At 43.0% G+C, this 15,083-nt stretch overlaps 1 protein-coding gene across 2 annotated transcripts in view; it reads right to left on the bottom strand.

Annotated features, from left to right (window-relative positions):
- Positions 1 to 15,083, bottom strand: part of unc5b (unc-5 netrin receptor B) — a 56,996-nt gene that overhangs the window by 10,059 nt on the left and 31,854 nt on the right. The window contains exons 2-8 of one of the 2 annotated variants that reach the window (XM_061789947.1): positions 11,804 to 12,034; positions 11,443 to 11,586; positions 11,088 to 11,191; positions 7,728 to 7,908; positions 7,222 to 7,389; positions 5,438 to 5,602; positions 3,397 to 3,429 (exon numbers count right to left, since the gene is read on the bottom strand). In XM_061789947.1, the coding sequence (XP_061645931.1) occupies positions 3,397 to 3,429; positions 5,438 to 5,602; positions 7,222 to 7,389; positions 7,728 to 7,908; positions 11,088 to 11,191; positions 11,443 to 11,586; positions 11,804 to 12,034 (1,026 nt within the window). The remainder of the gene's footprint in view (positions 1 to 3,396; positions 3,430 to 5,437; positions 5,603 to 7,221; positions 7,390 to 7,727; positions 7,909 to 11,087; positions 11,192 to 11,442; positions 11,587 to 11,803; positions 12,035 to 15,083) is intronic. The other variant, XM_061789948.1, reaches the window with a different exon arrangement.

Raw genomic sequence — 15,083 nt, 5'->3', positions numbered from 1 at the left:
CCCTTGTCCCATATCAAAATATTGCTTTGATGCCATCTGGTGGCATCTTGGTGCTAAGCACCTATGTTGAACTAAGGGGAGGAGCTTCATTTCGTCAGGCCATAGCTTTGTCCAATAGAAAAAAATGCTTTGCCGCCATTATGTGGCATCTTTAGGCAATTACAAACCTTTGTGTGGGGTTTCAATTATATTTGCACTTTGAGAATGTGTTTCAAGGGTACTATACAAATAAAGTTATTATTATTATTATTAATTTCTGAACCAGGGCGCACAAAGCAGAAGAATAGTGGTTCCTGGACTAATGTGGAAGGGATACTTATATGGGTGCACCAGAAGTACAGTATCTCTCTCTCTTTTCAGCGTTGCATAATGGTCAGGCTAACTTCGCTCATTAGCCAACACGCAGATATTTAAGTATACCTCTGAAGTAAACTCTCCATCCATCAAATTCCTGTACTGCTTAGGGTATGGGGGTCGCAGCTATGCTGGAGCCTATCCCGACTGACTTCGGAGGAGAGGAGGCATACACCCTGGACTGGTCAACAACCAATCGCAGGGCACATCTAGACAAACACTGACTAACTACTCACACCTATGGACAATTTAGTCTTCAATTAACCTAACGTGCATGTTTTTGGAATGTGGGAGGAGTACGCGCAGAAAACCCACACAAGCTTTGGGAGAACATGCAAACTCCACACAGCAAGGCCGGAGGCCGGATAGAAACTAAATGAATAAAAATAAAAATAAAATAAATACAAACATAAAAATCCAACCACTCATTTTAAAAATAATTTTACTTCCAATAGTTAAGTACATTTAATATCAGAAAATTCCTTTGAATCCCTAACTACAGCAAATGTCATATACTTGAAGAATATACCCCAAGTAATACTCCACAATGTGACTTTAATGACTTCCAAAGTTATTTTCTGTTAGGATATTAGTACTTCTACTCAAGTATCGCTTGGTTTATACAAGACTTTCCAAGACCATCTGAAAGGGCGTTGACCAAACCCAAGAGCTCTTTTGGTCAGTTGATTTGGTCTACATTGGAGTGTGCATTTGTATTGACTCCTGACCAAATGCACTACACCAATAAGGGAAAGACACTATAGAATTTTTTTTAAAGAGCCCAAAGCAAACACCTCACTTAAATCTTCTTTCATTTACCAGAGTAGGAGTACTGGTGAGTAAATATGAGATGTCCTGATTCGAGCTTGATACATTTGGGAAGACCCTGGATGAGTACTAATCGTGAAAATATCACTAAATGAGATGGAGCCAATTATAGCTTTGAATAAAGTTTAGAAATCTAAAATGAGGACAGAGGATTTCCTCTTCCATCTGCTCCTTTTTTAAATAACATTGAAGAGCTGATCACTTCACAGCCATGAAGTAGCGAGGAAGAGGAGGCGCAATCCCAGCGGCCAGTACCACTTCTCGTCTACACGCGAGCATGCTGGGATGTTTCCACTATTCCATTCCGTTTAAGAGGATCATGCAGTAAAACAACAATGACAAACAGTGAAAGACGTAAAAGCAACATGGATGAAGATGTTGGCCTTATGTTCACCTGCTCCCCACTGGGCTCCATCTCCTTCATCTCCTGCTGGCTGATTGCTGGTTGGGATTAGACGGCTCAATGCAACCTCCTCAACCCTAACTACCGAAAGCAGCGATTAGGAATAATTGCTCCTTTTATTTGCGTGTGGATTCCCCTTACAGTTGTGAATTGTAATATATTTTAAAGCCCTTAGTGGTAAAATTGCATTTGTTGACAATTTTTCTCACAGTTCTGTGTGTATGGTACCAATGCAGGATGACGCACCAAAGTCGAACTGCAAATTTGGCGGAATACTGCACATGGTCCAATATGTAATTGTTTGAATATGTAACTTAAGCAAAGACCGGGTCAGAAACTAAAGCAACCAGATGCAAATGTGGAATAGAACCATTTTTTTTATTTTTTTTTTTAAACATATCATTTTCGTGTGTGCCAAATGTAGTACAAACACTGCACACAACTCTGAAAAAGGTATCTTGGGTCCTGGCTGGTCCACCATCATCAGATGGTTCTGAAGACAATGGAGAAGATACTATTATCCTTATTTAAAGCCACTATACATATCAAATGACTCTAAAGGCCTCTTTATACTCCCGCGCCGCCGACAGCACCCGCATCGCATCACGTGACCGACGCATAGGGGCTGCGCGGCCCCTATGAGTCACTTGACACGCACACGGCAAAAATTGTTGCTGCGCGTAGAATGCCGCGGGGATCATCTCTCGTGATTGGTCTGTTTTAGTCACATGCTGTGATGACGTACTCAGCGTTCCCCTTGGTTTCACATACCACCTTCTTGATCGATTATAATTAAATGTATCATCTGGTCATCTAGGTCCATTTGTTATAGCAGGCACTGTTCCACGGTCGCCATTGTTGTTGCTTTGCTCCTTGTCACGGAAAGGAAAGTAAAAACGGCTACCGGAAATGGCCAAAAAATGCAGCGGAAACTCCACCCTGTGGTATTCTAGCCTATACTAGGCGTAGCGACATGAATGAGAACTGCACCACATTTTCAAAACAGCATGCATGGGTTGTGCTCGAGTATAAAGGCAAACTGCGCGTGGGATAGCCGTAGTGATGTCAGCACAGTCGCCGCCCGCCCGAGTATAAAGAAGCCTTAACCCTGAGCTTGCCTGGTTGGAGACAAAGACGGACATAAGGGAGGAGGAGAGAAACGTGTCCATTTGTTAAAAAAAATATGGAGAGGAGATGTACTGTATATGGTTGTTATTTAATGAGAGGGCAGAGAAGAAAGTCGATGAAGAGCAAGACAGAGTAGAAGTTGAAGGAGATGCAGGACAGGAGCAGTGTGAAGGAAAAATCGGTGAGAGAGGCTGACTCGCTGAAAGAGGAGCGCTTCCATGCTCATGTGGCACGATGGAACCAAATCTGACAGCCGTCCGCACTTATTACGAGATGCGGAACAATAGGGAATTAGATGCATTACTTAGGCTGCACTCCCCTGAGCCCATGTGACATTGCGCTAAAGGAATTAGTATCATTTGAACTTTCAACCAAATCAAATATTAGCTGAACAAATCAACTGTGCTGTCTTTCCACCTCACAGCTCAGAAGACATCATTTGAACATGCTGATTCTCTATTTATTTCACATTTTGTTTTTCGATTTATTCTCAACTGCAGCAAGTTGTGATGCGAAGGTGAGAAAGAAAGGTGAGACATCCTCTTAAGTGAATCTGAGATAACAACAACGCTGTGCACAACAGATGTTAGATGTTCAAGAGACGTCAGACACCGCCAAGTATGAAAGCCAAAAAAACAAAACAAAACAAAAAACAGTGACGTCATGGTGGTGGGCGAACTTACGATGGCTTGCATGTTCAATAGAAACCATTTTATCTGTATGAACAGAAAAGAACAAGACAGAAAAAAATATGAAATGGATAGACAACACCATACAAATCAAAGGGAGTAACAGAATGCACAGCAAAGTGTCCCATACAAATGAATATAAAGACTCCTCGAGGTACATTCAAAAGACAAAATAGTAATCACTTCAAATGTGAGTGAATAGCCCTGTTCGAAGGCCAGTGCCATTGTTTTTTTTTTTTGTTGTTGATCGAGAACGGCAATCAAAAAAGATTAAAAAATGACTAACATAGATGGTGGCAGGAGATGGCTTTGTGCGTGGTGCGTGAAGGAGAAGATTGAAATCATGCTGTCAAGGCTGCTAACATCTTTCTAGTCACCCTGCAGAGTGTTGTATCACGTTCGTTTTCATGTTAAAACATTTCTCTCCTGGCAGCACTACACCAAAATACACTCATCAGTACACTTGAAACAATGCAGGGGTACCTAATGACGTGACCAAGAATCTAAATCCTTGCTGTGTGGTCACAAAAAAATCTAATCAAATCACCACATTCATTCATTCATTCAACAGTGGAAGACAGCAACGAAAAAAATGACGTTTATGACAGCTGCATTTGTTTCCCGTCAAAGGGAAGACAAATAATGAGACACAAGAGAGCCAAATAATATTTGAAATAATAAAAACAATCAGCGATCTAAAAATCGTCCATAATACTAATGCAAGCTAAGCAAATAAATGATAACTTCTAAAATATATTTAACAGTAGGTAATTTGCTAAGTGACACATTCACAGATTGTCCACAGTGGACTGCTTCTCATCTTCCCTCCGTGTCACAATAACTTGGGTGCGTCTTTTCCTGGCGATCTCCCGAGACTGTTGTGTTAGATCACAAAGTACATTTTTCTAATCTGCTGCTCCATGCAAGACTGTGTCAGGAATCGCGTGGATTTCTCAGAGTCGAAGTGAAGCTCACTCTTTCCTCTGAGGATGCATCCGATCCTCCAAGTCGAATTTAGTAGCGGTTTGACCGAATATTTGGGCGTGTTGCTTTTGTGTCTTTTTGTAGATGTCTCTTAAGTATATGCGGCCTCTTTGATGTGTGTCGCGCTGTCAACTGAATCGCTCCCTGCTCATCACGGGGCGCACACTCGGCGTCAGGGCGAGTCTGACTCATTCTAATATGCTTTACAGAGCGCTAGGTTTTCGACTCTGTGTCATTCTTATTTCTTTCCATCTGTGCTTTTCAGAAGTGGGTCGCTTGCCTTCTCCCTTTGTGAAGTAACATGTTCCATCTTGAAACATCTGTCAAGGATGTAGCTATTTTTCTTTTCATCTGTCTCTGCAGGATTCATGTTCTTTTATGCTACTGCAAGGTTTCACACCTTGAGGAATAATTTTTTTGTATAAAATCACTTGACATGCACTGGACCCTATAAAATGATCTGACTGTGCAAAGAAATTGCTTTTCAAAAGATGTTCTATTGTCATTTGAATGACCACCTGGGGCAACAAATATAATCGAAGGGGATGAGTCCTGATGGAGGCCTTAGAAACTCTACATTCTCTCAGATACTCCATCCATCCATCCATTTTCTTTACCGCTTATCCTCACTAGGGTCGCGGGCTGCTGGAGCCTATCCCAGCGATCTTCGGGCAGGAGGCGGGGTACACCCTGAACCGGTCCCCAACCAATCGCAGGGCACATATAAACAAACAACCATTCACACTCACATTCACACCTACAGGCAATTTAGAGTCTTCACTCAACCTACCATGCATGTTTTTGGGATGTGAGAGGAAACCAGAGTACCCGGAGAAAACCCACCCAGGCACGGGGAGAACATGCAAACTCCACAAAGGTGGGGCCGGGATTTGAACCCCGTTCCCCAGAACTGTGTGACAGATGTGCTAACCAGTCGAACACCGTGCCGTCTCTCAGATACTGAGCGATTGAAATCTTCGCAGAGATATAGTGTGTATTCATGGTCCAGTGGAAGATTTAAGGTTGAAATACGAGTTCAACATTTACTCACTGCGTGTACAGAGACCCTCAGTACAGTTTTTACTCTCCATCATGCTCCCGCTGCAGTGCTTGCCTCCATTCCTGGGTGGAGGGGCTTGACATTCGCGGCTTCTCCAGTGGGTGCACTCTGTGCCACAGGCAGACCACTTTGCCCATTCTGTCCAGCCTCCATCCACTGCAATGACACAATAATTAGAGGCTAGCAACAGCACACCACGATTCTGTAACAGCGATGAATCGAGCATGACGTAAATACATGACATAGAGGACAAATATAATAGGTGAAAGTGGCTCATCTAGAAATTTGAAGATGCCTTTTATGGTTTCATTTCTCAGTCATGGTGGTGTGGCAGGCAAAGCAAGAAGTCTCACAAGTGATGATGCAACGTTTGAGCTGGTAACACTGGGTTACAAACATCATTTAAAAAAAAAAGTTGTCTATGCTTTTGTTAAAACTGATTTAAGACAATTTTGCATCTCTGAATCCAAAAACAACTTCCGTTTCTCTTGTTCAGGTCAGGTTTTTATGCTAAGTTTAAAAAAAAAAAAAAAATCAGATTTTCTCATTAAATTACATTTTTGTGACATTATTGGTTGATTTTTGTTAATATTTATAATCTGAAAAAAAAAAAAATTTATAACACAGTTCGTTAATCAAATGTTACAAACTTCACTTATTGTAAATTGAATAATAGTGTGCTTGCATGAGTTTACTAGAGTGAATTGAAGACTTCAGCTTTTTGAAAAAATTGGGTGTAGGTCATAAATGCCAAACTCAGGCCTGGGGGCCAAATTTGGCCCACGATGTAATTATATTTGGCCCGCAAGACCATATCAAATGTGTATTAGAGCTGGCCCGCCAGTATATAGCACATGCGCCACTAATATTACAAATCCCAGAATGCTTTGCTAGTGTGTCGGCCCATCAGTCAAGACCGGCGAGCACCCCTTCCCTTTCTGTTGCAGTCGTTAGCAACTATGCTACCAGTCTCCTCGAGCAAATTTACACTTCCCCTTCCCAAAAATGGCCAAACGAAAGATGGAAAACGGCTAACTTCCAACACAAGTGGGAGGCCGATTGTCTGTTCACTAAAGTAAAAGACAGACCTGTTTGTCGTGTGCGGAGCAAAGTGGCTGTAACAAAGAATATAACTTAATTGAATTAATGTTTTTGTTAATGCCCTTTATCAACTCCTGCCAAGGGACTGTTAATAGTTTGAAGTTTGGATTTTTATTGAAGGACATTCTTATTTTATGGGGTTGTTTTGTTGTTGATCTTCGAAAATAGATTTACATAAAAAAGGAAGGTAGTTGGAGATAGATAAATAGAAGATGGAGAGACAGAAGAATTCATGTTATCTATTTAAATACAAAACAACAAACAAATATCAGTGTCTTTTATTGCAAATTTGATTTCTCGTGTTTATAATATTAAAGTTTGTTTATTCCAGATTCAGTGTTTAAGCAAAATTTAAGCTTGTTGTCATATAATAAACTTTAACACTACATTTCTGCAGAGAAGGGAAACATGCACATTGCAGTGATTTGTCATTAAATATTGAGTTCGGCCCGTGACGTTGTTCCAATTTTTAATTTTGGCCCACTGTGAATTTGAGTTTGACACCCCTGGTGTAGGTTGTCATTAATGTCAATTAACCAATTGAAAAAAAATACAGAGCTCAATGTTCTTCTGGTTGCCCCAGTTATTTGAAGTAACTGCTTAAAAAGTGTCATTTGTGAAGCTGCGTGACTACAGGGGACAAGAAATAAGACAGATGAGATGGTCATGCTAACCTGGGCACAGTGTGGTGCAAGTCACTCTCTGGAAGGGTGGGCCTTCACAGAAGGCTCCTCCATTGAGGGGGGCAGGGTTGGTGCAGCTACGTGTTCTTCGCTGCCAACCCCGTCCACATTTGGTGTTACACTCGGACCATTCTGTCCATGAGGACCATCCGCCGCTCACTGACATACAAAGACACAAAACAAAGGGCTATGTTAGCTTTGTTTCACTTGAATGGTAAATGGAGTGCACTTATATAGCGCTTGATCTACACCATCACAGTGCCCAAAGCGCTTTACAAAGCCTCACATTCACCCATTCTCACACATTCATACACCAATGGGCATGCAAGGCGCTGCCAGGCCCACTGGGAGCAAATTAGGGTTCAGTGTCTTGCCCAAGGACACTTCGAAATGCGGACAGTCGTAGCCGGGATTAGAACCAATGGCCCTTCGGTCACTGGATGACCTGCTCTACTGAATTGTACAGGAGAAAAAAAAGAGGAGGGGAACTTTGTTACCGTAAACAATCAGAGTTGCTGTGCTGCTGCGCCTTTTGGCAACCACATTACGAGCCAAGCAAGTGTAGTTGGCCGTGTCCGAGAGTCTGGCCTGTTTGATTATTAGGTTGTGATCAATGGTAATCAGAAAGTTGGAGTCCTGCGAAGGGTCAATGACATCTTCATTCTTCAGCCAGTCCACCTTAAAGGAGACAGAACATCATTATTCAAACATTATACATTCATGGAAAATATCCAGTACATGCAGTATATTTGTTGGAAAATCCCTGGAATTGTCACAAAGTTCTGACAATCTGGAAATATATTGCATATCTGAATTATTTCAAACTGGCAAAACAACTTTGAAGACTTCATCATTTATTCATACTTAGCCCTGGGAAGCCATCATTAATTAGTCTAGTATTTTGGACATCCTTCCAAATCAATAATCAATAATCCCTGACAGTTTGAAAAGGTTTCGTTGAAAATTTATGGAAAGAGACATTGGAGGTGTACAAACGGAGTTGACTTTGGAGCTCATTAACAATCTATAGAGTTCTCACTACGAAATAGGAAAATTAATCCCTAATAACTAATAGCTTATTTGGCTTTCACCAAGTGTCTTCCAATTGTTAATGATACTGTATAATTACAGTACTAAACATATTTATTAAACCACCACACAATGTAAGGTCCCCTTCCTTCTCATGGTGGACGGGTTTGTATGTCCTTTTGATCCTAGGAGCTAAATTGTCTGGGGATTTACGCCCCTGGTAGGGTCACCCATGGCAAACACGTCCTAGGTGAGGAACCAGACAAAGCATTGCTCAAATGGGCCATTATGATGATGAATTTAGATGGACCTCTGTTGCCCTTTCCCAGGCCGCAGTTCGATGATCGATTTTTTGGCTTGTCATCGGACTTGTTGCCGCATGTCTTGGACACTCGGCTGAAGAAATGGGCGGAGCTGTCAACCGATCACCACCTGGCGGTAAGTTGGTTCCAATTGTGGGAGAAGATGCCGCTCCAACCTGGCAGACCCAAACATATTGTGAGGGTCTGTTGGGAATGTCGGACAGAGTCCCCTTAAGAAGGAGCTGCAACTCCCACCTCCGACAGAACTTCACCCACGTCCCGGGGAAGGCGGGGGACATTGAGTCTGAGTGGACCATGTTCCGTGCTTCTACTGTTGAGGCAGCCGACCGGAGCTGTGGCCGTAAGGTGGTAGGGGCCTGTCGGTGGACACCAGCGGTGAGGGATGCCGTTAAGATGAAGAAGGAGTCCTATGGTACTTTGGAGGCAGCTCATGGGTACCGGCTGACCAAGCGGAACGCAGCTTTTGTGGTCGCTGAGGCAAAAGCTCCGGCATCGGAGGAGTTCGGTGAGGCCGTGGAGAATGACTTCCGGATGGCTTCGAAGAAATTCTGGTCCATCATCCGGCGTCTCAGGAGGGGGAAGCAGTGCACCATCAACACTGTGCATACTGGGGATGGGGCGTCTGACTCGGTGGGCCGAATACTTCGACGACCTCCTCAATTCCACTGACACGCCTTCCCATGAGGCAGCAGAGTCCGGGGACTCTGAGGTGGGTTCTTCTATATCTGGGGTTGAGGTCACCTAGGTGGTTAAAAAGCTTCTTGGTGACAGGGCCCCAGGGGTGGATGAGATCCACCCCGAGTTCCTAAAGGCTCTGGGTGTTGTGGGGGGCAGTCCTGGTTAACAGGCCACTGGAGACAGTGCCTCTGGATTGACAGATCAGGGTGGTGGTCCCCCTTTTTAAGAAGGTGGACTGGAGGGTGTGTTCCAACTACTACACTCCTCAGCCTCCCTGGTAAAGTCTATTCATGGGTTCTGGAGAGTAGGATCCATCAGGAAGTCGTATCTCAGATTCAGGATGAGCAGCGTGGTTTTCGTCCTGGCCATGGAACAATGGACCAGATCTACACCCTCACCAGGGTCCTCGAGGGTGTATGGGAGTTCGCCCAACCAGTCTATATGTGTTTTGTGGACTTGGAGAAGGCGTTCGACCGTGTCCTTCTGGGAGTCCTGTGGGGGGTTCTCCGGCAGTACGGGGTACCAGACTTCCTGATAAGGGCTGTTCGCTTCCTGTATGACCGGTGTCAGAGTTTGTTCCACAATACCGGCAGTAAATCGTATTCGTTTCCAATGAGAGTTGGAGGCTGCCCTTTGTTGCAGATTCTGTTCGTTACCTTTGTGGACAGAATTTCTAGGACCAGGCAGGGTGTTGAGGGGGTTTGGTTTGATGACATCACTATCATGTTGCTGCTTTTTGCAGATGACGCTGGAATGGCTGGGATGAAAATCAGCACCTCCAAATTTAAGGCCATGGTCGTCAGTCAAAAAAGGGTGGAGTGCCCTCTCTGGGTCAAGGAGGAGAACCTGCCCCAAGTGTAGGAGTTCAAGTATCTCGGGGTCTTGTTCACAAGTGAGGGAAGAATGGACCGGGAGATCGACAGGCGGATCGGTGCAGCATCTAATGTTGCAAAGCTCTTGATTTACCGGTCGTTCTATGTTTCTATCCTCACCTATGGTCGCGAGCTGTGGGTTGTGACTGAAAGAACAAGATTATTCAAGCGGCTGCAATGAGTTTCTTTCGCAGGGTGTCCGGGCTCTCCCTTAGAGATAAGGTGAGAAGCTCGGTCATCCGAGAGGGGCTCAGAGTCAAGCCACTGCTCCTCTGCATTGAGAGGAGCCAGATGAGGTGGCTCGGGCATCTGTTTAGGTTGCATCCCTGATGAGGCACTCCAGGCACGTCCCACCAGGAGGAGACCCCGGGGACGACCCAGGACACACTTGAGAGACTATGTCTCTCGGCTGGCCTGGGAATGCCTTGGGATCCCCTCGGAAGAGCTAGACGAAGTGCCTGCGGAGAGAGAAATCTGGGCTTCCGTGCTTAAGCTGCCCCCGCAACCTGACCTCGGATAAGCGGAGGAAAATGGATGGATGGATGGATGGACAATGCAAGTTTTGTACAACAGATGCCCTAAAATTACATTATAGGTGTACCAAAATCATTTTTTTTCATGTTTCTGTAATGTATACACACCAGTATTGAGCAGCTCTTTAACTAAAATGATATTGTTCATGCACATTTTAGCATTAACGATATAATTTTATAGTTTTAAAAAAAAAATTATTTAGTGTGAAACAAATAGTAAAGCACATTATATCTTCATTAAGATGTCACATTGAAGTTGTTTCTGGCATTCCTAAATAGAAAAAAAAATGTTTTAGTGGTTGAATGTTACACACAAAATCTATGTGGTGATGGACGGTAGCCTATTTATCAATTGTATCTACCCGGTTCCAATAATAACAATAATATCACATGAAGACGAGGGTGATGTAAGAGAGTTCTACCTCAGCAGGGGGCATGCCTTCTGGGGGCCGACACTGCAACAGGACTTCCTGCTCCAGTCGCACCTCCCGCCCCAGTGGCTCCTGCTCAAAGTTTTTCCTCAAGTCTAGAGGGCAGAAAAACAGATCTGCAGTAAGTGAAAGTGGCTTTGTGACTGCTGAACACCATTCAATTTATCACTAACAAAGAGTTTATGTAATTTCAGTGTCACGCTGTCATTCTTTTCTCCCATTTGTACCTTCACAACAGGACTGTCAATCACACAACAACTCACACAGTCATGCCGGATGACAGCATATTAGTTTGCACGTATGCTTGACAGATGACATGAAAAGCAAAAAGTTGCCAAAAACTGACATGCAATGCGGACGTAGGCGCGGTTGCTCTTGGTGGTGCCAGCTGAGCTCCAGGCTACACACTGACACCAGTAGTCCTCCAACCCAAACAGCTCCTCAACTTGGGTCCTTGACACTGAGATGTCCACCTCCCTCACCACCAGCCCTGTGGTGAGACAGCAATAGAGAGAGATAATGTACATTTGCTATGAGTTGGCGGCAGGCCAATTGCAGTTAATGTGCACATAAAACCTTGAAAGAACTAATGGAACATGTAGTTGAAAATGATGTTTGTAACTGAGTATGCTGTTTAGGTCTGTAAAATACAAGGTGACATTGCTGAGTGTCTGTAGTTTTGTTCACTGGGCATCTTTGATCTTCACCTGTGCTCTGGTCCAAGCTCTCCCTGGTTACATGATCATTTTGATTGACCCACTCCCCATTGCACTTGAAGTAGATCTGTGTTGCTGGTGACGCCCTGCACCGAAGCTGAACGGGTCGGTTCTTAACAATAAAAGCATCCTCTGGTTCGAGCAGGAATTCTGGGAGAGGTTCTGCTGGTGCTGATGGATAGGAGTCCGGGAGAACCTCAGCATCACTGTAGTCGCTGCTCTCTGAAAACATTGACGAACAAAGACAGGGGCTGATTGAAATGATTGTTCTCCCTAAGAAACACCTCAGCATTTTTATTTTGCTGGTTTTCTGTGGATCAGCCTGCCAAAATATGGTCAATAAAGGCCTTCCAAAGCCATCACATCAGTCCACGTTTCTAAATAAGAGAGTTGCGGATGACCTTCATTGGAGAGGCAGCTCTGATCCTGACATTATCTGGTGACGTGCTCAATACGACACATACCCACTGACATTTCTGCATAAAGCTTTTATTGGTAGAAAGGACACCATCTTCCATCCTTCTAGTTTTTATTCAAACTGTTTTTGTCTTTAGAATTCAGGCATCAACTCAATGCAACTTATATTGTAAGCTCAGGTTGATGTTAAGAAAACCACTGTTCAAAAGAATCACACTGAAGGGAGGAATTTTAAAATGAAATATTATAAAAAGTCAACCATGTGTTTTTCTCCTTTAAATATCTGTCAGTTACCAACATCATCTGCATTTCTTGTTGACAGATATTTTAGAACTGTTAGCAGTGTGTCACGTTTATTTTTTGTTTTGTTTTATTACCGGTAATTACATCTCTGGTATGGTATGATGTAAATACTTTTGTAGCCCATGCAGCTATCACCACCCCAGTTTAGCACCCTCCAGTGGAAACGCAAACCTGATTAGTTTACTGATCTGTACCATGGCAAACCGAGATGAACTTTACACCTTAGTGGTTAACTAGGACATAGGAATAATGTTGAGCCTCAGTGGAGTTACCTTTTTATATTTCAATAAGAGAACTTATGGCAGACCACAGCAGCTGAGCAGTTACCACAGTGCATGCTTTCAAAAGTAATTTGTCATTGTTTTGAAATGCTTTGTATTTTTTTTTTTACACGGCTCCAGTGGTGCTTAAACAAATTCCATCAATGTGTTAAATTCATCATTCCTTCAAGTTTTTCACATTCAAACATGGCAATATCACAATTTAGCATCATTGTTCAATAAAACTAAAACGTGTGCAGGCTTTCAACAATGAGACTCGGGGCGTGTACATTTTCATGGTGTTATAAATGTATCAAGCTCAACATGAGCAGTTACTCCACAACCTTAGAACAAGAGAAACTACTTAGACTTACAATCTTCTATTTTAGGAACATGAACAGTTCTCCACTAACCACCCTCTAGCCCACCTCCCCCCCTGGCAGACTCTTTGCTCAGACATTAGAGCAAAGCAAGGCTGAAAGCGATGGCAAGCAAGAGTGCAAGTTTAGGAGCCTCTAAAGTCAAGATCAGTGGGATTTATGGGATTCTAATCAATGGTGGAGGTATAGTTAAAGAGCTCTCTCTAAACCCAAAGACACCTATTAGTCAGTCATCCCTACAGAGCATCTCCTGACAGCCTCTCACATAAACTTATCCAAAGAATTTCTACACATAGACTCTGTACTGACAAAAATGTTTCACTTTTTTTTTTAAAGCAATGACAGGGCCAGTGATGTATGAGAAAAAGAAATGAATGATGTATGGCTGGAGGACAGCAAAGTAAGCCAAAATAACACAATACGGTATAGTGATTAGTGAACCTGTTGAATGCCCCTGAGGTTGTACACATTGGAATTTCAACAGTTGCCCAGAACTTCAGAGTTATAAATAAGAGATTGCTCAGTGACTGTTTTTCTCAATGTCTTTATGTCTCAAAAGTGTTCTCTGTTAATTGTCTGTTGTCATACTAGAGCGGGTCCAACTACCGGAGACAAATTCCTTGTGTGTTTTTTGGACATACTTGGCAAATAAAGATGGTTGTGATTCGGATTCTGATCTCATCAGTGGTGAAGATCACATGACCAGGAAGTCCACAGTGTGCCCTCCAATCAGCAAAAAAAACAAAACAAAAAAAAACCACTACATCTCTTTTGTCACACAGTGAGATATCAGTAATACAACAATTACAGCAGGTTATGCCATGCATAACCTTGATAAAAGTTACATGCAAAACTCTTAGTGGGTACACTTGCAGGTGCACACAAGGGTGAAGAAAACATTAACACATCTGAACATGGATGGCAATTGTCATGGTGCTTCTATAACGCTCGCTCTCTGTTTGTTCTCTTCCTCTGTCTTCTTGCTAGAATGTCGCTTACAGCCTTTCAGACTTTGAACTCTCTGTCAATAACCAATTTTGTTGCTCCTCCCCACCTTTCACCCACGCTCTCTCTCGTTGCCCAGCATTGATTGTTCGGTGTTCAAACATCAGCTGAAAAAAAAAAAAAAAAACCCACACAGCCTGTCACTTGTCAGGCATGGGGAGAGCGGGCGCGGGTAGGGTAAGGTGGCGGGGGGGAATAGCACTAGAGACAGCCCAATAGAGCGAGATGGTGGTTCACTTAGAAAGAATGAGAGAAGAGCCCTGCGAATTTGGATAAACCTCTTACTTCGTGTGCGTGAGTGGGTGTGTGTATTCTGGGGCCTGCACACTTTAATTAAAACACTTTTAGATGATGGAGGTAAGAGAGCAACAGACAATGTCTTTCTCTTGCCCAGTCTCTCTCAGAGATAATGGAGTTGGGAGGTTTTAAGTGGAATCGGTGTTTTTGGGCCAGTGTACAAACATCCATCAGAGCTCAGCAGCCGGCAATTTGTGCAGTTAGGAGGACCAACAGCTCCTTGCATTGCGACACAACATGACTTTTATTGCTCTAATGGTAGAAAACAGACAGTTGGAAAGCATTGGGTTCGGGACATTCTTTTCAAGAAAAACATGTACAGAGACACGCTAACATGCTAACCTGTGTTTAAGAAGTCACTTCTACTTTTATTGTATAAAGAACCTTTTCAATTCAGTTTGATAGTGATGAAGGGTACTAAAATAATTGTCAAAAATATAATGTATGTTCATGGCTCAACATATATAATCACACACCAAAAGATTTAATAGAAACCTTGAGTTTACTTTTAGAATTACGATTTTTTTTTTTTTAGGACATACTATAGCCTACTACAAAATAAACCTAAAAATGTGTGTCACTGATTGAAAATGAAATTTGTCAGTGTGC

Source organism: Phyllopteryx taeniolatus, chromosome 11, assembly GCF_024500385.1.
Source record: "Phyllopteryx taeniolatus isolate TA_2022b chromosome 11, UOR_Ptae_1.2, whole genome shotgun sequence".
In the NCBI taxonomy this organism is placed as follows: Eukaryota; Metazoa; Chordata; class Actinopteri; order Syngnathiformes; family Syngnathidae; genus Phyllopteryx; species Phyllopteryx taeniolatus.
Note: the sequence above shows the minus strand (reverse complement) of the source record. Positions and strands in the feature narration are given on the sequence as shown.